At 34.8% G+C, this 23,448-nt stretch overlaps 3 protein-coding genes across 4 annotated transcripts in view; 2 read left to right on the top strand and 1 right to left on the bottom strand.

The window, feature by feature from the left end:
- The first annotated feature begins 2,294 nt into the window (after positions 1-2,294).
- Positions 2,295-5,412, top strand: LOC140047250 (uncharacterized). The gene is made up of 4 exons (XM_072092153.1): positions 2,295-2,667; positions 3,542-3,827; positions 4,116-4,307; positions 4,591-5,412. The coding sequence occupies exons 1-4, from the start codon at positions 2,617-2,619 to the stop codon at positions 4,644-4,646; spliced, it is 585 nt and encodes a 194-aa protein (XP_071948254.1). The 5' UTR covers positions 2,295-2,616; the 3' UTR covers positions 4,647-5,412.
- Positions 5,291-7,151, bottom strand: LOC140047248 (OCIA domain-containing protein 1-like). 2 transcript variants are annotated; one of them, XM_072092151.1, is made up of 2 exons: positions 7,029-7,151; positions 5,291-6,644 (listed from the first exon to the last, which is right to left on the bottom strand). In XM_072092151.1, exon 2 carries the CDS (start codon positions 6,641-6,643, stop codon positions 5,852-5,854), a length of 792 nt encoding a protein of 263 aa, XP_071948252.1. In that variant the 5' UTR covers position 6,644; positions 7,029-7,151; the 3' UTR covers positions 5,291-5,851. The 2 variants fall into 2 exon arrangements, with proteins under 2 accessions (XP_071948252.1, XP_071948251.1); XM_072092150.1 differs by having other exon boundaries at positions 6,983-7,135.
- Positions 7,152-7,156: 5 nt separating this feature from the next.
- Positions 7,157-23,448, top strand: part of LOC140047247 (coiled-coil domain-containing protein 180-like) — a 53,644-nt gene continuing 37,352 nt past the window's right edge. Inside the window, exons 1-23 of the mRNA XM_072092149.1 lie at positions 7,157-7,390; positions 8,018-8,110; positions 8,362-8,549; positions 8,664-8,752; positions 9,299-9,408; positions 9,865-9,931; positions 10,677-10,714; positions 11,131-11,265; positions 11,535-11,794; positions 12,090-12,209; positions 12,531-12,699; positions 12,891-13,013; positions 13,488-13,661; positions 14,088-14,203; positions 14,691-14,817; positions 15,310-15,429; positions 15,835-15,882; positions 16,433-16,695; positions 16,838-16,919; positions 17,090-17,364; positions 17,818-17,964; positions 19,308-19,484; positions 19,737-19,920. Of these exons, the coding sequence (XP_071948250.1) occupies positions 8,039-8,110; positions 8,362-8,549; positions 8,664-8,752; positions 9,299-9,408; positions 9,865-9,931; positions 10,677-10,714; positions 11,131-11,265; positions 11,535-11,794; positions 12,090-12,209; positions 12,531-12,699; positions 12,891-13,013; positions 13,488-13,661; positions 14,088-14,203; positions 14,691-14,817; positions 15,310-15,429; positions 15,835-15,882; positions 16,433-16,695; positions 16,838-16,919; positions 17,090-17,364; positions 17,818-17,964; positions 19,308-19,484; positions 19,737-19,920 (3,084 nt within the window). The 5' untranslated portion in view covers positions 7,157-7,390; positions 8,018-8,038. The remainder of the gene's footprint in view (positions 7,391-8,017; positions 8,111-8,361; positions 8,550-8,663; positions 8,753-9,298; positions 9,409-9,864; positions 9,932-10,676; positions 10,715-11,130; positions 11,266-11,534; positions 11,795-12,089; positions 12,210-12,530; positions 12,700-12,890; positions 13,014-13,487; positions 13,662-14,087; positions 14,204-14,690; positions 14,818-15,309; positions 15,430-15,834; positions 15,883-16,432; positions 16,696-16,837; positions 16,920-17,089; positions 17,365-17,817; positions 17,965-19,307; positions 19,485-19,736; positions 19,921-23,448) is intronic.

The raw sequence follows: 23,448 nt of genomic DNA, 5'->3' as shown, positions 1-23,448 counted from the left end.
ACTAAGACCTAAGATATCTTAGTTTTCTAGTCTAGAAAACTAAGACCTAAGATATCTTAGTTTTCTAGCTAGAAAACTAAGATATCTTTAGGTCTTAGTTTTCTAGATCTTAGTTTTCTAGACATCCAATGTTTTAGTCCCTATTTTCAAGACAAAACGGAAGTCATTATAAATGATAAAATATATTCAGAATTATAAGAACGTATCTAAACTAAGTTTTTTTTGTGATTTATTTTTTTAATATCACAAAAAAAAACTGTATTACTGTATTAAGCTGTTGGAGTTTCTTTTTAAGATTATACTAGAAGATAATTTTAATTTCCTTTTATTTATCATTTCAAAAGTCTTATATTAGTCTAATATTGACACGGCCTTGAATAGAAATATTGTGGTCTTATTCTATCTAAAAATATATTTTTTATGGTAGCAGGAATGTTATCAATGAATGATTGTAAATAAGTAGGCATACAGTATAGAAATGTAGCAATCCAAGGTAGTGTCAGAAGAGGCTCTATATTAGAGGCCTAAATGCTGTTGTAATTGTCTCGCTATAATAATAGATTATCCCTACTCTATTATCTAATTATTAGTTTAGAAAACAGAAGGTTTGAAATTTGCACCAGTAATTTTGTCTTTTGTTTTGTTTTTTTCAATTTGGGAATAAAGAATTTCCATATTTCCATTTCATTTTACTGTTTATTCTCAAGTTTGTTTGTGTTTGGCTCTAGAACAAATATTTTGAACTCTGTAAGCGAGTGGTCTAAACCAATCCTCTTGTAGGAGTAAATTTGAGGCCCTTGTGCCACTCACTGGCATTCACTGCTAATGAGTAAACTTGACATGCACTGAGATTTATAAATGAGCTGACGAGTTGTTTTGTTTTTTTGTGGCCAAGATAAGAAAAAAAGTCTTACTACAGCACACTTGCCTCATGACTCGCATATGAATACTCGGTGCATGTTGAAATAACAAACACAAAAAACTGCCTCTTAACATGATAATAGGTAAAATAATACTGTATATACATTCAAAGACAATCTTGGGCTGGTCATTTTTCAAGAAGTTTCAGAATGCATTTTTAAAAGTAGGAAAGAACTTTGGGTTTCTGAAAGATTTACTATTCATTCAAAATGTATGATATACATAAGACATATTAGTGGATTTGTATAAATTAAAAAAATTGTATCTAACAAATATTAAGTAGAATATGTAACTGTGCTAGAGTGGTGGATTGTACAAGAAAATAAGAAAAAAAATTAATAAAAACAGCTACTGGCTAGCTGTTGTTTTGTCTGCTTTTTATTCTTATTCTTGTATAACCACCAATGAACTCACCAGCCAGACTATAGTAAAGTAAACTTGTACAGTATATAACAATGTTTAAAAAACTATTAACCATTCAAAGTGATTTTTGTCTTGTATATCGAACATTAATAGTACAGTATACATTTCTATATATTGTAAATTATTACTGGTGTAGTGTCCTCCCTTCTCATTTTGAGGTTCTGGTTCGATTGTGGATTTAATCAAATTCCTTGAATTGTGCATCCGAGTACTGCTATCTAACTAAGCCTCATATTGAGGTGTAGTAGTAGAGTAGACATGTTTGAAAGTATTGTGGTTTAATGGTATTGTACTTTCCCTCCTTATCTCAAGGCCCTGGTTCAACCTGTATAGTCATCATATATCAGGCAATTTCATTGGAAATAAGTGTAATAGTAATATAGTACTAAGCTACCTCATATTGAGGCTTAGTTTAAATAAGCATAGTTTTGAAAGTATATGTAGTTATTAGTGTAGTTAGTTACTAGTGTAGTTAGTTACCTTGCCTAAAAAAATACTGTATATACACCCATATCGCACTTTTCTTGATAATTTGATTGTTTAATATTTGTTAACGTTATTGCACTCAGTAGTGCACCTAATTAATTTATGCATGATTGCTTTAAATAATTATTTGTAATAAAAGAAAATTAATTACTTTAACATTGTGGTTGTCGAATCTGTATAACACATACGTCGTATAATATCAACAGTGTTAAGGGGGTTTCCCTTTTGCATGACGTAATTAGGACGTACGACTTTTCGCAAGGGACCTAAATACTAAAAATAAACATTCTTAACCGACCTGAATTTAATTAATCCAAATAATCTATTAAACATAAAGTAACGATTAATGTCAAATGGTTAATACTACTGTTAATGTTAATATTCATTATTAATAAGAAGGGCCTAAGAATTATACACTGAAAATGGACGGGTCCATTACCAGTTTGCACAATACAAAAATAATCATGCTACTTCCGGGTGTAACGAATCATGAGAACCAAGGAATGTTCACGTCGTCTGATACAGTACTACAATTTGACGAGACTTACGATTTATCACCGATTGTTTGTCGAAATTAAACTATCACCAGTTATAGACCAGTTATTCACCTAAATCAACACTTAAACTACAGTACTACATACAGACTTCAATACTGTAATAGACTAAGTAATTATAGCCTCGATGTAACAACTGACTGAAGACTTACAATACTGTACTTACAAAAGTAACGAAGCTGTGTTCGACGTTAGTCAAAACCCCGTGATAAATCTCTCTATAGGTCTAAATATGGCACGATTTTCAATAAAAGAAGAATATGAACATTTCCTGCATTGTGAGGTAAGACACGATCATTCAGTGCTCTGTAGGCCTAGCTAAGTATGTTGTATTGAACATGGAATGTCGGCGACATTCAGGAAGTATGTTTGTTTATTGTTGAATAAATTTTGATGACGTGGTCGGTGGTCGGTGGGTGGAATGTGAATAATGATATTTGAATAATAGAGGCTTACCTTTAGTATTGCAAAATAAAAGAATATCCCTAACTTATGTTTAGTCAAATAAAGAAACAGAAATCAATTTAGATAAGTGATTAATAAGACCTCTGGGTGGCAGTCAGTAGCCGATTATTCCATGTCTTCGTTTAGTTGTGACTGAATTATATTATTTTTGTTTGTTGATATTAAATGCCAAAGAAACCGTCGTCTGGACAAAATATCCCAGGATGCATGCGTGGATTGTTCGAAAAATTACTTACCTTGCACGTACTTAAAATAATTGTTTTTTAAATTATCACACAATTAAGCAATACCATGGAGGTATCCTCCATGAGCAATACCATAAGCCTACTGTATTCCGTTCGACTGCAAGATTTAGAATGCAATGGTTGGACATGGTTATTCCCTGGGCAACTACTGGTGCGTAACATATTGCGCGCAAAAATTCATAGTTGTTGATTGGCCAGAACTTTAGCAGCTTGGTAACGAAAATTACAAAAAAAAAATACATGGGGGTTTCCCTTTTACATGACGTATTTGAGCCGGGACCGGGGCCGGGACGAACCACATGCACAACGTAGCAAACTCAATAAATGGGGAGACATCCCACATTCCGGACAGTTTAATTACTTAGAATAATGTGGTAAACATAAAATAATTTATTAATTAAACACTTATTTCATATATAAATAATAACCCATTGCTTTCCTCAACAGGTTATTGAAAATAACTTTGCCTTTCTCTGTGATAACATCAACCCCTCAGACCATGTCGATTTCTTGCGTTCAGAACGAATATTTGATCAAGAAACCGTTGAAGACATAATGTCACAGACCACAACGAGGCAGAGGTGTAGAACATTCCTTGGCTATCTAAAAAGACGCGGACATACTGCTTTCCAAATTTTTGTTAAGTCTCTAATGAAAAACAGAACACAAGTTTTTATAGTTAAACGGTTAAATGTTGCATTAGAGGACCTCAAGAATCACCCACCTGTTTCAAGTAAGTACCGTAAACCTATGGTATTTTGTCAATGTAGCTTGTTGCTGCTTTCACATTCATTAACGACATTTAAGCTTTACTGGTCAACAACTTTGTCTGCTTCTTCGTGGATTTTCAGGTGTTTTAGATTTAATAAAGACATTTAGAATTTTAACTATTCAGAGTGATTCATTTCACTTTCTGGAAAACTATTTTCATTGCGATTTGATAACCTGAACCTGAGAATAAAGTATTATTGTATAGTTAATTACTGTTTTATTAATATAAATATTTCCCTCTTTTATTAAGTTGCTGAGAGAAAACCAAGACCCAGTGATGATGAAATTATTAGTTCAAGAGTTCTAGACGAAAGTGACACTCAAGCAAACATGAAAAACAACAACAGAGAGATACCTAAAAGTATTGAGAAGCAGCTTCCGATACCTGGTCAGCCCGGGGCAATCCCCCTCCCAGTGAGGCCTACAACACAGAACAACAATGGTAAGGTAGTAAATATATGCCTGTAGCCAGTGGGGCATTCGAGGGTCAAACGAACCCCACTTTTTTCTGTTTTTAAACTATAGGACAGCAGTAGAAGTGACGGTAAATAAACCCACTGAGGCCTATAAGGTCATGATGATTTTTCGAACCCTGCTTTAAATATTCTAGACACAAGTTTAGTAATACTATAGAACAAAATGTATATACTAGATGATCGACATTTGTATACATACACATATAATCTCAAATGTTTTAATTTGTTTAAAAATTTTCTTTTCTACAGAACATTTACCATCCTCGTCTGGAAAGAACCCCTCACTGATCGCCCATCAAATTTAAAATAACTTAAACAGATGTCAAAATTTTAATTGTTTGCTTTTGTACGCAAATTGTTTTTAATTTGGAATTAATTCTAATTTAAAGCTGAACTGGCTGCTGCAGGTGGTGAGACTCTGCTGTAAATTCTTGTCTATGATTGTATACAGTATTATAGTCTGGGTTCTAGACCGACATTAGTAACAAGATAAATATTTTGACTGGTGGACAATAATACAGGGATTGGGGTTACATCTGAGTCACGAATAATTGGGGATGCTTGGTGAATGGAGCAGAATTAAAACTGCTCACACCAGGGAGTTGTTATTAGAACTCCCTGCTCACCCTAAATAGATTTAGTTACCAACTAGGTTGTGCTTTCCTTTGTGGTCATGGTACACACAATGATGAATGGTTCTGTCTGCAGGAGATCGACTGGATGCATCCTGGTTCTTTATATTAATTGCAACCAATTGTTAGAACCAGGGAACAACCACAATCACGTTAGGTCTACAACTAGGTAGATGGTTATTCGCAAATTCTAAATGTCTTCTCCTCAAGAAAGATGATTTGCAAAATATACTGCTAGAACACAACATAGTGTACTTTTGTAGTTGGAGAGACCAACATGCCGCACCACAATTTTTCTTTTTTTTCTGATATCCTAAATAGGTGAAGTTATCTAATCGAGGCATTTGTTTAATGTTTTCTATTTTATTTTTAATGAGTAAGAATAGTGAATGCTTCTTTACAGTATTAATAAATATGACTCTTTTCATCATTATTGATATTTTTTATTTGTCATAGTAATATTGACTAAAATTAGTACAGATAATGTTTATGTTGCAGATATGTTACTGTTAATTAGTTAGTTAATTAGACCAAAATTAGTAAAAGATAAATATTTTGGCACACACACACACAATACTTGAGCTCACAATGACAAAAATCAAAACGTCGATTGGTGGACTAACAATAACATGAAAAGTAAAATCAGCACCAGTTACACAAGAGTTTTACTGATTCAAGTTTATTCATTTCATTCTAACTTTCCATCATGTTATATGTTACTCATCTCATTACAACAATTACAAATTATTCATGAAATTCATCACTGATAATGTCAATATTCCGCAATGTTTAATGTTTATTTAGAACACTAATCACTCAATGATTATATAGTTATTGTATGTATTTTAGTTGACTCGGGACTCTCCACAAATTGGATTTTATTCGTCCCAAGAGTCACCATAAGTATTGACTTTAGTCTTCACAGATTTTGAGAAACCGGTATCTTCAAAATGTTTAGAACGCGGTTTCGAACCACTCCTATCAGATGCTACAAGTTGCTTATTATCAAAATTATTCTGCATCGTGTTGCGATTAGATTGATCACGATTCCTTTTTCGTAATTCTTCATACGTGGTCATTGGTTTAGCTGCTTGACTTTCGTTTAAATCATTATCAAATTGGTAAAGTGTTTCTGGTCTGTCCATTTTATCATCCAGTGATGGTAATGTACTCGTGTCGATATCAAGATTAACATGTGGGTCACTGCTACGTATCGCGTTCCTTTCACTTTCACGTTCATCATATTCTTCGGTTTCCATTGCAATATTTGGTACACCAGCAAATGTCCCGGGCCCAATATTTTTTCCCTTCCTTAACATTTCTCCAACCTCGGAATTTTCAAGCCTCATAAATTTTTTCTTGCACTCATTAACGTACGATATTTTGCCAACTAAATACCCGGTTAACATAGCAAAGCCAATCTTTGGTATTTGACCAAGACGCCCTGTTGTTAGGTAGCCCATTCTTATTAGTTGGTGAGTACCTATCGCAGCCAATGTTGAAAGTGGCAGTGATCTGTAGTAAAAACTTTCCCTCCTGCATTCAGCTACTATCTCCAAATCACCCGGAGTAAGATTAATGTTTTGCACTTTTTCTCCACGTCGTCCACGACTTTGATTAACTGGTGGATAACCTGCTGAATTTGTCTCACCACTGCCAGAGTATGCCATCCTACAAAAATATTAATAAGAAGTAGTTTTTTATTTTATTGAAATGTATTGCATGCTGGTGGTATTGATTGAGGCCTTATTATTACTCTAGTACTAGTAGAGTATATCTGGCCAATACTTAAATTAGTGGGGCATAAAACAATTTTGTATCAGAGCAGTAGGTAGGTAGGTGTGTGCTCTACGGTGATCCTTCTACATTCTCGGTATGGAAGTAGGCACTAGCTGGAATCTAACATCTGGGACCTCTAGAGGGTGCTCTGTTTGGTCGGGACTCCTAAATTGAGCCTGCTGGTTGGTACGAGGGCAAGCCTAGCCTAGGTACATTCCTAGGCTTATTACCTAGTTTGGCTAGCCGCCATCACAAACTATGTGATAAAAGTAATACCTATGTTGTAAATATCAGTTATGTTTAAGTATATATTGCAATCATTTGAAATTTCAAAGGAAAATGCAGTATTTTTTATCCAGAACTTCAGCACCAAATCCCACTCAGCTCCGGTCCTCACACGAAACACAACTACCCCACCAACGTTTGGATAGAAATAAAGTTATTGCCATATAACGCATGCGCATATTGTTGCTACGGCGAACTAAAACAACTACTTCGAAGGTAGAAAACCGAGAAAAATGTGGCAGTTTAATTCCAAAAAATCATTAACTCTACTAGTTATTTTTCACTAAACATAGTTTAGACTGTTGATTCTAAAACTTGCAATATTGAAAACAGTTTCTGTGGTTCTGAAACCGGTATATATTATAGAATATTTTTAACTTAAATAAAAACGTCGCTAGCCTAATAATAATAGTAGTAGTAGGCTAGTAGACTAAGGCCCCTAGCTAGTATATAGTAGGTATACTCTACCTTTCTAGTTAGCTAGGGCCTGGGGGAGCTATCATAAGTTAGCCTAGGCCTAGTGCTAGGCCCAGTTAGGCCTGGCCTAGCTAGGATAGGCTAGCTAGCTAATATAATAATAAGAGAGAGGCTAGGCCTAAAATTTGCTAGGCCCCCTAGGCCTATATAATATAATAAGAAGCAGCAAGTGGAGTGGGCTAGGCCTACTAGAGTTAAAAAGTGTAGGGGCCTAGGAGTTAGGCCTAGCCTGAGCCTATATATATACCAACTAAAGACTAGAAGGGCCTAGCCTAGATAGGCCTAATATATCCACTCTCGATGACCATAAAGAGCCGGCATCAGCCGCATTGCCATTGTGATTATTAGTCCTCTCTAAAAAATGTTTATAATAAAATATGAAAGTTGTCAAGCTACATCAACCAACCAGCTGTTCCGAAACCTTTTTTTTTTTAAAGAACATCACTGTTGATGGGTTATAGACTAAGGCCAACATGATTTTTTTATTTCTGTTTTCTGACTAGGCCTAAGCGTCATACAACAATATGGCTAACACACAGCAACCCTGCAAGGTGATTCAAAGTGGTAAAGTGTACAGACAGATATTCGATGCAGAGGTAAGAGGAAGCCTTGGTCTATCAATAAAATGTATCATTGTTTTGTAACTATTGTACTGTTTTCTAATTATCACATACACAGTATTCATATTTTTTACCAAATTATTGTAAAGTATACTGTACATACTACATATAATTAGCACACACAGGTATATAGTTACATAATAAAATATGTAATATATATGGTAATTATTATATTAAAATTTTTTTCAAAATACTTTAGATAATACTATAAATTATGTTATTCATAGGTTCAACTTGTGCAAGCTTTAGAGAAATCAAAAGCAAATCCTAAGAAAGTTATTCCTAAACAAAATGGCATCCCACTTGTTAAAGAAAATAGGAAGGAGATGGGTGAAAGGTCACTGAATAAACGTCAAGTGCTGTGGATTGAAGGTAACCCAAATGATGACAAGTCGGAGAATCCTGTATTGTATAGGTAGGTTTGGGTCAAAGTTCAAGTCCAGGAGGATGGTTTTGTAAGAGTAAACTATATCTTAAACTAGAGTATAATACCAATTTTGTTTTATTGATTTACATTTTTTATTTTAAGGCAAACGGTTTTGAAATCAATAGAAGCATCAGTTGAGCCAGAGCATATAACGGCAGCTAGAGATGTCAGAGGTCTAAGTGATATCATCAGTAAGAATTTAAATATCTTTGATATAAAACTAATACCTAAAGCTCTGTCTACACTATCAAACTTGATGTGACAAAACATTTTAAGTGGCCATATATGGATGATGATGATGATATCATATCACTACCATAGTTGGGCATGTCGCTACCATAGTTGGGCATGTCGCTACCATATTTGGGCATGTCGCTACCATAGTTGGGCATGTCGCTACCATATTTGGTGTAGCTGGTTTGTAGTTTTAGTTTATTTATAAAGTTAAAGACTTTGGGATGTTTTGGTTGATACCTAGTGTATACATCCACAATGCATAAATTGCATGCATGTAAATATTTCCATACATTTTACTTTTTAATACGTTTCATTCTTGATGAGTTTGTACAATAAATTGTAAATTTTATATGATGAGCCAAAGAATAATGCTTTATAGTATAATATACCCACATTTTGTTTAATTCAATTCAACTTTATTTGTCCACGGAGGCTGGACTGCTAGCTAGATTGTGTAATGAAAACTTACAGCATTTTTGGTTTGTACATTTCTATTATAGGCAAAGAGCAATCTGGTTCTGATATAATAGACAGAATCAGTGAAAGCAGGCGACAACGACACGAAGAAGCCGTGGAAGATCTGCAGCAGGAACTGTCAATCATTGCTAAGGTTAATAACCCTGTTTGATGTAACTTAGTGCCTGTCCAGACCACGTTTATACAGCATACGACTAAGTCTGAATGCGAAGTACACGGTTTTGTTTTACCCTCATTAAACACAGTTTAACAAGAAATAAATAAAATATATCCCAAACTATGCCCAACTGGACAACATCCTGATATTTTTTCATCCAGTGCCGTAATGCACAAGACAAATGACCCTGGTTTAGCACTTCTAAGGGGCCTTCCGACGCATTAGACTGCACATGCTCTGGGGTCCCAGAGCCCCTTGAGCTCTGGGACCCCTTGAGCTCTGGAGCCCCTGATTTTGTACGCAGTGTACGCTCATATCAAAGCCGTTACACCACTGTTTCCATCATGAGGGGTGTAGGCACCATTTCATGTAATAATCATTATTTATAAATGCTAATATGTTAGTTATCTGTCTTTATATTTCATTTGACAGGAGTTTGAACCTCATATTACTGCTTCTGGAAAACAATTACTTTCTAGTATGCAAGACAATGATAAAGGTACAATAATAATTTATTTTATGTATTTAGCTACTTAATAAAATAAAATTTAGATAATGTAGTCTTGGTGAATTACTATAGTATCGTATTCAAATTTCCTAGATAGAGAGTCACTAAAATTGTTTTGTTTATACAGTAGAACCTTCGTTTTACGTACCCTGATTTTACGTTCCCTTGATTTTACGTACGCTTAAATGACCGATGACGTCATCATTTTCTTACATTGAGGGCGCAATTTAACAATATGCATTCCCCTACAGCAGCGACTGTTTTATTGATAGAAAATACAAGAACATTGATATTTTATTTATAACACTTTATTTAAACTAAGTCGCACAGCCTGTATATACTGTACTTTTCTAGGCCTCACATCTTGCTAGCCTGGCCTAGATTAGTCTAGGCCTAGCTAAGTTAGTGACCACCTGCATGCTGTAGGCAAACACGGCAGCCTTTTTAGTTACGATCTACGTATTTGGGGGTCAATTTAAGGTCAACCTGGATTTTACGAATCCCTTGTTTTACGTACGCCTTTCGGTCCCGTACCGTACGTAAAATGGAGGTTCTACTGTACAGTTGGAACATGTGACGAATGTTGCACTGAACTTTCCTAAAAGTACAGAACAAATTAAGAAATTTACTAACCTTTCCAAATCAGATCCCTTGATACTAACAAAATATATTAGATTTACTTATTTATAAGGAGGAAGCTATTGCCATTATACAACATCATCTTTTTTTTTTTCAGTTATTGAACAGTTCCTGTCTAAAATACAAGATGACGTGGTAAAATATCTGTTTTATTTTCACTTTTTAAGCAATAAATTGTTTATTTTTTCGTATTTTTATTAATTGTGTACATAAAATTAGTTTAGAAAGAATGTCGCACCTCCCAACTCTCCCGACATACCCATGTTTGCTATAGAAACCAATCTTTAGATTTTCTAATAGTCTATGATTTTGTATATTTTTTTAAATGTTATAGCACCCTCTATAGTTTGGACATGCTTTTATAAAAACTTGATATTTCATTTTTCCTATTCTGTAATTTTACTTGCTGTTGATTTCTAACTAAAAGTATATAATTGTTTTTCAAAAAGGCTGTAAAGACACTTGTGTTTCCTTATGCCTATAATATCACTGTAATAAACAACTCACAAAGCAGCCACAGTAAACCTCACTGGAAAATGTTTTATTTGCAGGAGTTGCGAGGTTACACATTACAAGGATTGATAGAATTGTGGAATGACATAGCTAAGCAATCTGAATATCGTAGAAATTGGATCATAGAATTAGATAAGCAGTTTCAAAGCTATGAAGGCCAACGGATGCAAAAGGTAATTGAATCGTAACGGGGGATGCACAGAATTAGTATTCCTCAGTCAAAAATTGACCTGCATTGAGACTGGATCAGTTATAGGAACTAGACCAAATAAACCTGTTTAGTGTTAAGTGACCTAGTAAATTACCTGTTTTAAACCGGGTGAAATCAACTGATTCTGCTATGGTAGAGTAAACAGTAATTTTGATTAGCAATACTGTAGGTCTGAGACAATTGGCACTATTATAGATATTTTTATACTTTATTTCTTGTTTATTTGTGTAGATTAGAGAAGTCCTTAAGGCATATGCCAAGTCTCTTGAACAGATAGCTCACCTAATGCCACCAGATGTGAGTCGATACATAGAGAAAGAGTCACAGGTTGTCAACCAAACCTTAATTCATAATAGACGCTCATATAGTAACCTGTATGTCCGCTTGATGAAAGCAGACATTGAGCGTGAGAAAGACCTACATTATGTTTGGGAAGGCCGAGTGGAAGACTGGAGGCAACTAAACACTGAAGTAGCTATCAAGTCCTTTCAGTAAGTCCTTCACTGGTTAAAGCCATGTCTACACTATCAAACTTTATGTGACAAAAAATGGGATGTGCCCATTATGGACATGATGATGTCATATCACTACCATATTTAAGCATAGCACTACCATATTTGCGCACATCAGACCTTATTTGTCAAATTAGTTTGATAGTGTAGACAGAGTTTAGTTTAGTCAAAATTAGTAAGTTGAAATTATTAGTACAGTAATGCATATAAATATTATGTCAATTTACAGTTTTTACCACAAAGATATTTAATGATAATATTGTTTATATTTTAGAAATTTTATGAAGAGCAATGACATCACCAAGCCACCTAAAGTCGATGAGTTTATACAACAGCTGAGAGAAGAGCAAGATGAACTGAATACAAAAAGACTTAAGCTAATCCAGTCACTTAGGTACCTACGTTTACTAGTATTTCCTTGCAATGCTCAAGCATAAGGCTTAGCTTAAGCCACCTGGCACAGCATGAGGCACTACACAGGCTAAAGCTACATTCACACTTGTTCTGAACAGAATACGGCGCTGTTCAATTTGTTATATGATTTTCCATTATTTAACTAATGTGAATGTGACTCAACTCACATTCTTGCATTATAATCCTAGGTTCTCCATTTAAGTTTCTCCTGTGAAATTAATTTATTCCTTTTCTTGTTGCCCCTCTCCTCTTCACCCACCTCCTGTTTTAACCTGTAATCTCTTGTATCAATTATATTCAGGGAAATGAAGCCTCCGAGCTCTACAAAGGCTGCTGTTTACCAATGGAATAATGAAATTGGCTCTATCAACAAACAAATCGAACAAGTCCATGTTGCATATCTTGATAAGATGCATGAAGAATATGAACGGATTTGTCAAGGTTGTCTTGCGGAGATGGAGAATCACAAGGTGTGTATGATTCGTGTGGAGTTGTAGCTTGGTGGTGAAGATGCTTGGCTACCAATCCCAAGGTCCTGGGTTCAAATCCTGTCAGATGGAAACACAGTCTCTTAGCCATAGGATTTCAGTTACCTTTTATGTTTCCACCGAATTATGCCAATGTGAACTTGACAATGCATTTACTTTCTCCATATTTACAGAGTTCTTTGATGGAGGCCGGAGTGTGCTCAGAGGAGAGAGTCTTGTCGGTGATAGAAGAGAAGTTTCTTCCACTTATTGGCGAACGACAGAAAGTCTTTGAAGAAATTCTTCAAACCATGGATGTAAGTCAATAAATCAATCATTTCGTAAAGAGACACAAGATGATATAGACATGTACAGTACATGAACTTTGCCATTGTTAACAGGTATAGAAGATCATGGAGCAGGCCACTTGTTTAGGGAACCTAAGTGACCCTCCAACGTTGGATACCTCTGGAATTTTAGGCCTTTTTGAACATTATTTGAGTGCCTGTTTTCTACCTCAAAGCTTTGAGGCCCCTGAGTTTAACCAGTGAGCACTCATAGCTGTTTACGCCACTGTCAGAGAGCTTTTGTGCATCATTTTGTGTTAGTACATCCTTGCTTTCTACACATAGATTTAGGTTTTTGGCTCTGAAATACATTTTTGTTTTGTTAAGAAAAACTACAGCATGTATATTTTGGTTGTCCACTCATTCTTGTTGTAATAATAATAATTTGTGTAGAACATCAGTTGCATAAAGATTGTTTAAACCTAATTTTTGTTTTTTTACTAGAAATCTTTGGAGAATCTGTCAGTAGCTTATGCAAGTCAGCTACACAGTCTGTTCAAGTATGCTCAAGGTGCGGGACATCTATGGGATGTTCACGAGATTGGCCTTGCAAAGCAAGAAAGAAAACTTCAAGAAATGTTAGAGGCTTGTCGTCATGAACATGACAATCTAAATCAGGTTAGTTCCTACTAATGCAAATTGTGTTACATGGATAGGAAAATTGCCAAGGATAACCATAAGTGAATTAATTCACTATCCTTCTTAAAGGTGGCAATCCTGTTCACAAGACAAACATACACAAGAGGGTGTACATAAACAAAGTCTTATTACAGATCTTTCGATGTGGAGTTATAAATTGGCACTGACAGGACTTAAACTCAGGACCTTTGGATTGGTAGCCAAGCATCCACCACCAAGCCTCAACTCAACTCTATGATACTGTACAATATTGCTACCTGTTTTCCTCAAAGCACACTTTGTATTAAATACTTATGTCTCTCTCTCTCTTCACTCACTGTGTATAGATGATATCATATGCTTGGAGTAAACTAGTGTCCCATGTCCCAGAATATTTTATCACATTTGTGCTTGTTAACTTTACAGGATATGGAAGCAAATCTAGATATTGTAATGGACAGGATGAGACAAGAAGCCACAGAAGATACACTTAAGGATAAACTGTCTAAGGCTATGCTAGCACTGGACAACATCAAAAGCAGGTAAGAAGATGGTTTATTACAAGTTTTCATTGATTGATTTTATTGATTAACCAGAGTCACACAAATACATACAATATAAATATTTACATTGTAAACATCTGACCAATTACTCAACACCCTGACGCAAAGCTACTCCACAGGAGTTACAAACAATACAATCAATCAGTACAACAGTAAGGCTCGAGTTAAATGGAAATCCCCAAAAAGTAAAATACTTAATTCAATTGGGGTCCAGAACACGGAAAAACAAACTGCACATTTCCACAGTTGTTCTAAGTTCTTGCATGGGTTTTGAAATTACTTATTTTTGTTATAGTTGATTCATGACTAATTTTGAGAATACAACCTTAAAAAAACCTCTTGATCCACGGATTGTTCAAGTATCAAAAACATCAAGTATACTATCAGACTGTAGCTTCAATGACTGTTTTTTTTGGCAGCTCAATTTTGTTTGCAACCTCACTTTTCAAATCTATATTATTTGCAGCTATGATACATTCCATGAGCAACAGTTCAGCATTGTCAAACAATACCCAGGCATGGTACAGGATGAGTTAAAGCGTTATGACAAATCCGTCTGCAAGTTTTTCGAAGTGGACAGACTTCATCCAACTGTAAGTCTAAAGCTCTGTCTACCAACTAGTTCGACAGAAAAATTGTGATGTGCCCATATATAGACATCATGATGTCAAATCACTACCATATTTGGGCACATCACACTTTCGTCACAGTTTCTTTTCTCCCTATGGAGATAGAGGAGATTTCTCACTATTGTTTTGAATACAAAAAAACCATCCCATTATCCAGGTTTTACTACTTGTTTAACTGAAGACAAAAAATTAATTGGTTACACATTTTTTACAATGCACATCAACATATGGCACACTTGGGTCTTTCAAAGCTTTTCCAGCACGTTTCCATACTGTGCTCCATACAACTATATGCCAATCAATATGCGCATAGCCGCATGAAAACGAAACATTAATGTTCAATTTGATTTACATAAAGCAAGTGGCATAACACCTATTTACTGTAGATGCTGATGTTCTAGAATAACACCATGGCATCTATTTTGAAATTTTTCTATGCAAATAATTTGTTTTTAGGAAAAGAAAAAGAAAGAAGAGAGTGCTGAGCAGAGTAGACTAAGAAAACAACAAAGGTCTAGCTCTCGTAACCAAGCTACACCAAGTCCAACCGACAGCAGAAGGCTTTCCAAAACTGGGGTTAGTTCTCTTTCTCATACATTTAATGATTTCGGTGAACGATGATGATGAATATTTTTTTCCTGAAATTAGGTTCTTAAAAAATACTGTACATAAAAACGTTTTATTTAATGTATACTGATTTAATTGGATATTTTTAATATTTAGAAAAGTAGATTTAATTTTAAACGTATGAAATCCTATAATTATATATAATCCTATATTTTTTTTTTTTTTTTTTTTTTTTTTATTACTCTCTTATTTTTGAGAGAGTATTATTTCGTTTTAATAGTTACGTTGCCTTTATATATTAATTTTGTATTATGTATGTGATGAAATGAAATAAAAAAAAAAAAAAAAAAAAAAAAAAAATGAAAACACACAACCTTAACGTGAGGTTTCAAGTAATATATATGTTTATGTCAGACATTGTTACCTGAATACAAACACAAATGGAAGAAAATAATGAAGAGGGTAAGATAAAGAGAAAAGTTGTAGACATTTTGCTATTACTTTATTTTTACATAATTTATATTACATTGTTTTTTTTTTACTATTATAATATTTTTTAAATTTGCTTTGTCTTTTAATTGTTATTTATTCCACCTTTATTGTTTTTTTTATTTTTAGCTGTTAATACTATTGTGTGTTATTCAAGTTTTTTATTAATTTGTTTAATTTTACTTGTTTTACTAATCAGTTAACCAATTTCAATCAGTGAACCAATGCCAATCAGTTGTTTTTTATATTTACATTGTAGTAACTGTCCTATCAGATAGGTGAGAATCCCCTGACACAGGGGCTATTTTGTCAACCTGTTCACCAGCGTAACCCGCTTTTCATCTCAAATGATGAACTTGGGTTCTTTAAAGTGGCACACAGGCAAACTGTACACTTGACCTGCATCTTATAGTCCTTCCGAGAAGAATTATTTCACCACCAGCCGATATTGTTGGCTCTTTAGGAACGCTAAATTTCAAATTTTCCTTCCAAAGACTGATTGCGAATTGTGTTGTATTTACAGAGTGTGTCTGTAATTTCTCGAGACTCTGTAGTAGGTACGTCTTCCTACCCCGCCCAACTTTGTGTTAAAGAGGTACTTTCCTCGAAGCAAGGAACAACATTTTACGTTCTCACATCTGCTGAAGATGCTTCTCAACAAACAGATAAAGATGAAGATATATTGGATTTGCCATCATTAGAGAAGTCTCCAGCTTCAAGTTATCTGCTTCCTGTGGTGGAGAAGGTCCTTATTGACCAGGAGTTGTTCCAGCACGTCAGAAAAGAGTAAGTTTTCAATTCCATTCACTATTTTGGAATTAAAGTTAATTTCATCAAAAATCAAACTAGAATGAAATCTAAGGTTTTAGCTTGCTATCTGAATAAAATATTAATAAAAACAAAATTAATGAAATTATTTATTTCGCAGAATGAGAATGGCCTTTATTGACAATCTTGAGGAATGGTCTGTCCAAGCTGTTGAACGGGCTAGCAGTGTGGTTGCTGCTAAGGTACGATTTCTTTTGTTTTCATACCATAAATATCTGGAACTGCTTTGTCAGTGATTGGAACAGTTTTTTGAATAGAGAACTAATCTGTATCGTCATAGATTCTATGACTAGTTTTGCAATGCTGTGTGTGAAAAGGAATACAATAAATGTGTTTTCTTTTGTTACTAAAGATTGAGGAGTTAAACAGTGAACTTGACTTACGATTACATTTACACGGCCCTCGTTGCCGGCGTGCAGAGCTCGACATCCACAACGTGAGAGCAGCAGAGTTGGTGATGCATCAGGAGCGTGTCAGTCGTCATTCCAGAGGGATTACCTCTGCTTTAAAAGACTGTAAAGATCGCTTCATTAACATGCAACTTGAACATGACAAGTTGGCGGATAATTTTAGAGAGGAAATTGATTCTTTAGAATCAATTTTTGTCAATGCCACGAAATCTTCTATGTAAGTACTGAAAGAACATTTATGATACCCAAGTCACACTCATTGGAGGCTTGCCTGAAAAGTATAACAAATGTAAATTTATAAGGTATAAAAATGTGAGACCTTCAGGACTTCTATTGTAGGTTCTAGGTCTCTGGTTGGAGAGTTGACTAATGCTCTGTCTGCACCATCAAACCTTATGTGAAAAGAAAACTGCGATGTGCCCATATGACATGATGTCATATCACTACCATATTTGAGTATATCACGACCATATTTGGGCAAATCACACTTTTTTGTCAAACAAGTGTAGTGTAGAAAAAGCTTAACACCAAATCAAACTAATTTCTCATTATTTGTGGTGAAAATTAATAGCCAGGATACCTGTTTCATCTTCTTCAGAACACACAATTTCTATTGTCATGATAAAAAAAACACATCAAAATGATTTAAGTGCTTACTTGTTATTTACAGGTTGTCGGTTTTGTCAACTCAAGTTAGCACAAAACTTGACAGTTACATGCAGGTGATCCGGGCTTCCTTACGCAAGTTCCGCCAGTACTTGGATGACACGTTGCAAATGTTGCGTGAATCAAATGCCAGGTTCATTATGTCTTTCAAGTAAGTATGTTTTGTCATTGTAATGTCATTGTCCCAATAATGTCATTGTCCCACCAATGTCATTGTAATATCATTATCCCATCAATGTCATTGTCCCACCAATGCCATTATCCCACCAATATCATTGTCCCACCAATGTCATTGTAATATCATTATCCCATCAATGTCATTGTCCCACCAATGCCATTATCCCACCAATATCATTGTCCCACCAATGTCATTGTAATGTCATTGTCCCACCAATGCCAATGTAATATCATTGCCTCATCAATGTCATTGTAATATCATTGTCCCACCAATGCCATTGTACTGTCATTGTCCCATCAATGTCATTGTCTCACCAATGCCATTGTAATGTCATTGTCCCACCAATGCCATTGTAGTGTTATTGTCCTACTTCCCACCAATGTCATTGGAATGTCATTGTCCCACCAATGTCATTGGAATGTCATTGTCCCACCAATGTCATTGTCCCACTAATGTTTTTGTAATGTCATTGTGCCACTAATGTTTTTGTAATGTCATTGTGCCACTAATGTTTTTGTAATGTCATTGTGCCACTAATGTTTTTGTAATGTCATTGTGCCACTAATGTTTTTGTAATGTCATTGTGCCACTAATGTTTTTGTAATGTCATTGTGCCACTAATGTTTTTGTAATGTCATTGTGCCACTAATGTTTTTGTAATGTCATTGTCCCACTAATGTTTTTGTAATGTCATTGTGCCACTAATGTTTTTGTAATGTCATTGTCCCACTAATGTTTTTGTAATGTCATTGTCCCACTAATGTTTTTGTAATGTCATTGTGCCACTAATGTTTTTGTAATGTCATTGTCCCACTAATGTTTTTGTAATGTCATTGTGCCACTAATGTTTTTGTAATGTCATTGTGCCACTATGTTTTTGTAATGTCATTGTGCCACTAATATTTTTGTAATGTCATTGTGCCACTAATGTTTTTGTAATGTCATTGTGCCACTAATGTTTTGTAATGTCATTGTGCCACTAATGTTTTTGTAATGTCATTGTCCCACTAATGTTTTTGTAATGTCATTGTCCCACTAATGTTTTTGTAATGTCATTGTCCCACTAATGTTTTTGTAATGTCATTGTCCCACTAATGTTTTTGTAATCTCATTGTGCCACTAATGTTTTTGTAATGTCATTGTCCCACTAATGTTTTTGTAATGTCATTGTGCCACTAATGTTTTTGTAATGTCATTGTGCCACTAATGTTATTTATCATTTTCTGCTAATATAATATAAATGTTGTTGTCAAACTTTTATTTCTTGATGTTTTACTACATGAATTAATGCAATCAAATGTTTTTTTTTTTGTAAGATTGTTTTCTGATGGAGGTAACTTTTGTCCGGAAGAGACTGATGGTTACAAGAAACGGTTGGAAAAGCTTGCCACCAAAATTGATTCATCAGAAGGGTTTGTCATGGCAGACCTTGAAGGGATGGAATCCAGACGTCTACAGCAAGCTTCGGAGATTGCTACCAAGTTTGAAGACAGGTAATCTATGTCTTTTATTGATATAAAGACCAGACAAGGGCAATCTTACCTCCATTTTGTGTAACATAAAGTAGGAGAGTCTATCTTGTAAATAATCTATGCTTGTGGATGTCTACAATATTATTTCGTGTCTAAATACATCTTTAAGGCCCATTGTTTACTTATTAATTGTTTTGCTTACAAGCATTGCTTACTTCTAATATTTCATTTCTCTAAAATAACTTAATAAAGAAGCCTTTTGAAAAATTTCAGATTTAAGAATCACTTATTTGACCTGACATTTATTGAGAAACTCACCCGATGGTTAACCAACACCCAAGTAAAGATCAAAGCAGAGGTAGCCGACAGCAATTCACAAGCTCAGAAGATCCTGAACTACCTGAAGACCATCGAAAGACGGGTAGATGCGTGTCAGAAGCCAAACTTGGACAAAGAGGTAAGCCAAAAACTTGTTTGTTTTTTTCTGCGCTTTAGTTTATGTAGACAGCACTGCACATATTAATACTAAACTTTTTATATACACTTGGATCATCCAGAACACAACCGCACCCAACGTTGCTAAACTTCGATGATCTGACGAGAACCGGTGTTTCAGCGCTTTTTTTTGTAGTTCAGTATTGTTTATCATTTGATATGAAGTAAAGAATTGTTTGAGTAACAGCTTGCAGTTAAACATTTTCATATTCCAGAAAATAAGAAAGTCAAACATAATCATTTCCCTGCTAAGAGTGTTACACATGAAGTGTCTTCCCTTTGAAATGCTAAAACACGGTTCACCATGTTACTCTGGAAATAAGACATTGCAGAAATGTTTATATAGTAGCCGCTATAATAGCGATAGTAGAAACAATTTACTTTTGACACAGAATCAACATTATATACAGTAGCACCCTCTATTGCTGGATCCTGCTGCAGTGAATGTTCAGAAATATCATTTGTAATAATAATCATAACATTCAGTGGCAGTATTTACAAATTAACAAACCAAAAACGACTATCCACACATGCACTTAAACTTGTCAATTACAAAATTAATTAAGTAGTGAAGTCAACAAAGATAATCAATCACTTTAGCATAAACAAAATATTATGATTGAAAATGTTCATCTGGTTTGTTAGTATAAGTATATTGAAAATATTCTTTTTTTCAAACCAATAATTAATAAAAACTCTAGAGGTCAATCTGTTTGATGATAGATCGTCATTATTTCTGAAGAAGCTGTCCGATCAGGACAGCGAAACTGTCAAGGTTAGTTTTTACTAATTATTGGTTTGAAAAAAACAATATTTTCAATAAACAAAATATTGTTGACTAAACTCCAATAATGGTTTAGATTAATTCATAGATTATGTTATGGAGAAAATTGGGATACATTACACCCATCAGACTGTAAAATGATACAGGATATACTCCCCTAGGCCCTGCAACTAAACACCCATGAGCCTAAGGCATGAAACTGGTTAGTCTGTATTGCTCCAGGGAGTGTACTTAAGATTGATAGAGAAATGTGACGGCTTCATATATCATTGCAACGACAGATACTGTTCAACAACATTACTAGCATTTAATTTGTTTTTACTCTTGTACATAATTTCATGAAAGATTATTTTGATATTTTCAATTTAGTTAATCTAGGAAGTTAAATTGATTCATTTAGAAATTGTCTGATATTATGTCCTTGAAACTAACATTCTAAATATCAAGTTTCTTTTTAAAGCTTGTATTATTGTCGTGAGTTTTGGATTTTGTTTGGAAATGATAAGTGAATTTTACTATTTAGGCCTATTTTTAGTTTCCATCATTGAAATTAAGACCTTCATTGTTAAAGATGTATTGTCCCCCAAAATCATGAAAAATAAAGATTTTTAAAATTGGACTTTGAATAGGCCATTTTGCAGTTTTAATGAAGTTGTTCACTTCCATAAGAAAAAAAACAGGGGAAAAAATGATTTCACCTATAAAAAGACAAAATAAACAGTTAAATTATCCAGACAATTTGACCATTTTTTGCTTTAAATTACATTTTTCTCAGGTAAATAAAAATTTTTCAGACCCAATATTTTGTGAGAGTGAATAACTACTATGTGACATTAAAATAACATAAACAAAACAACAAAATTTAAAAAAATATTTTTTTAGTGGGACAATATATCTTTAATCCTTGACCTCGAATTGTCAACTTCAGTTTGTCATTGTTATTGTCATTAACATTAACATTGTCACCAGTGTCACCAACATAATTGTCACCAACATAATTGTCACCAACATAATTGTCACCAACATCATTGTCACCAACATCATTGTCACTAACATCATTGTCACCAACATCATTGTCACCAACATCATTGTCACCAACATCATTGTCACCAACATCATTGTCACCAACATCATTGTCACCAACATCATTGTCACCAACATCATTGTCACCAACATCATTGTCACCAACATCATTGTCACCAACATCATTGTCACCAACATCATTGTCACCAACATCATTGTCACCAACATCATTGTCACCAACATTAGGGAGCTTTCGATTTGCGAAAACCATCGACGAACCTAGCTCAGGTCAATCGGTCGGTCGTTGTCTAGACCTACAAACCTGTGAGGAGTGAGGACACATGTCCCAATATCTCTGCATGCCCACAATGAATTAACATTGTCACCATCAATGTCACCAACATCATGCCAACATTGTCACTATCAATACCATGCCAACATTGTCACTATCAATGTCATCAACACTACACCATGCCAACATTGTCACCATCAATGTCATCAACACTACACCATGCCAACATTGTCACCACCAATGTCACCAGCAGCACCATGCCAGCATTGCCACATCAATGTCAGCAACATTGTCACTATCAATGTCATCAACACTACACCATGCAAACATTGTCACCATCAATGTCACCAACAGCACCATGCCAACATTGTCACCATCAATGTCATCAACATCATGCCAATATTGTCACTATCAATGTCATCAACATCATCATGCCAACATTGTCACCATCATAACCATGCCAGCATTGCCACTAGCAATGTCATCAACACTACACCATGCCAACATTGTCACCATCAATACCATGCCAACATTGTCACTATCAATGTCATCAACATGACCAGGGAATAATTTCGCCAGTGTAGCATAGCAAAAAGCTATACAAAACAACCTTATTGCTACACATTTCTAAAATTATGTAGCAAAAAAGACAATACAAAACTATGTTTCTCGCCTAAAAATCAGTTTGATTAGCAATAATGCTAAACAAAATTTTAAAATGAAATTTTTCCCTGTGACATCACCATGCCAACATTGTTACTATCAATGTCATCAACATCACCATGCCAACATTGTCACTATCAATGTCATCAACACTACAGCATGCCAAAATTGTCACCATCAATGTCACCAACATCACCATGCGAACATTGTTACCATCAATGTCATCAACATCACCATGCCAACATTGTTACCATCAATGTCACCAACATCGTGCCAACATTTTTACCACCAATGTCACCAACACCATGCCAACATTTTCACTATGAATGTCATCAACATCACCATGCCAACATTGTTACCATCAATGTCACCAACATCACCATGCCAACATTGTTACCATCAATGTCATCAACATCACCATGCCAACATTGTTACTATCAATGCCACCAACATCGTGTGCCAACATTTTTACCACCAATGTCACCAACACCATGCCAATATTGTCACTATCAATGTCATCAATATCACCATGCCAACATTGCTACTATCAATGTCATCAACAGCACCATGCCAATATTGTCGCTATCAATGTCATCAACATCATGCTAAAATTGTCACCATCAATGCCACCAACATCATGCCAACATTTTTACCACCAATGTCACCAACACCATGCCAACATTGTCACCATCAATGTCACCAACAGCATCATGCCAACATTGCTACTA

Source organism: Antedon mediterranea, chromosome 4 (genome assembly GCF_964355755.1).
Source record: "Antedon mediterranea chromosome 4, ecAntMedi1.1, whole genome shotgun sequence".
NCBI lineage: Eukaryota > Metazoa > Echinodermata > Crinoidea > Comatulida > Antedonidae > Antedon > Antedon mediterranea.
This window is presented reverse-complemented; position numbering and strand designations above follow the sequence as displayed.

Bases quoted from the DNA above. Each gene is read 5' to 3' on its own strand.
- LOC140047250 (XM_072092153.1), top strand. From the start codon at position 2,617: ATGGCACGATTTTCAATAAAAGAAGAATATGAACATTTCCTGCATTGT. The intron at 3,828-4,115 runs GTAAGTACCGTA...TCTTTTATTAAG, and splicing joins GAATCACCCACCTGTTTCAA to TTGCTGAGAGAAAACCAAGA. The intron at 4,308-4,590 runs GTAAGGTAGTAA...TCTTTTCTACAG, and splicing joins TACAACACAGAACAACAATG to AACATTTACCATCCTCGTCT.
- LOC140047248 (XM_072092150.1), bottom strand. From the start codon at position 7,002: ATGGCGGCTAGCCAAACTAG. The intron at 6,645-6,982 runs GTAATAAGCCTA...ATATTTTTGTAG, and splicing joins ATGGCGGCTAGCCAAACTAG to GATGGCATACTCTGGCAGTG.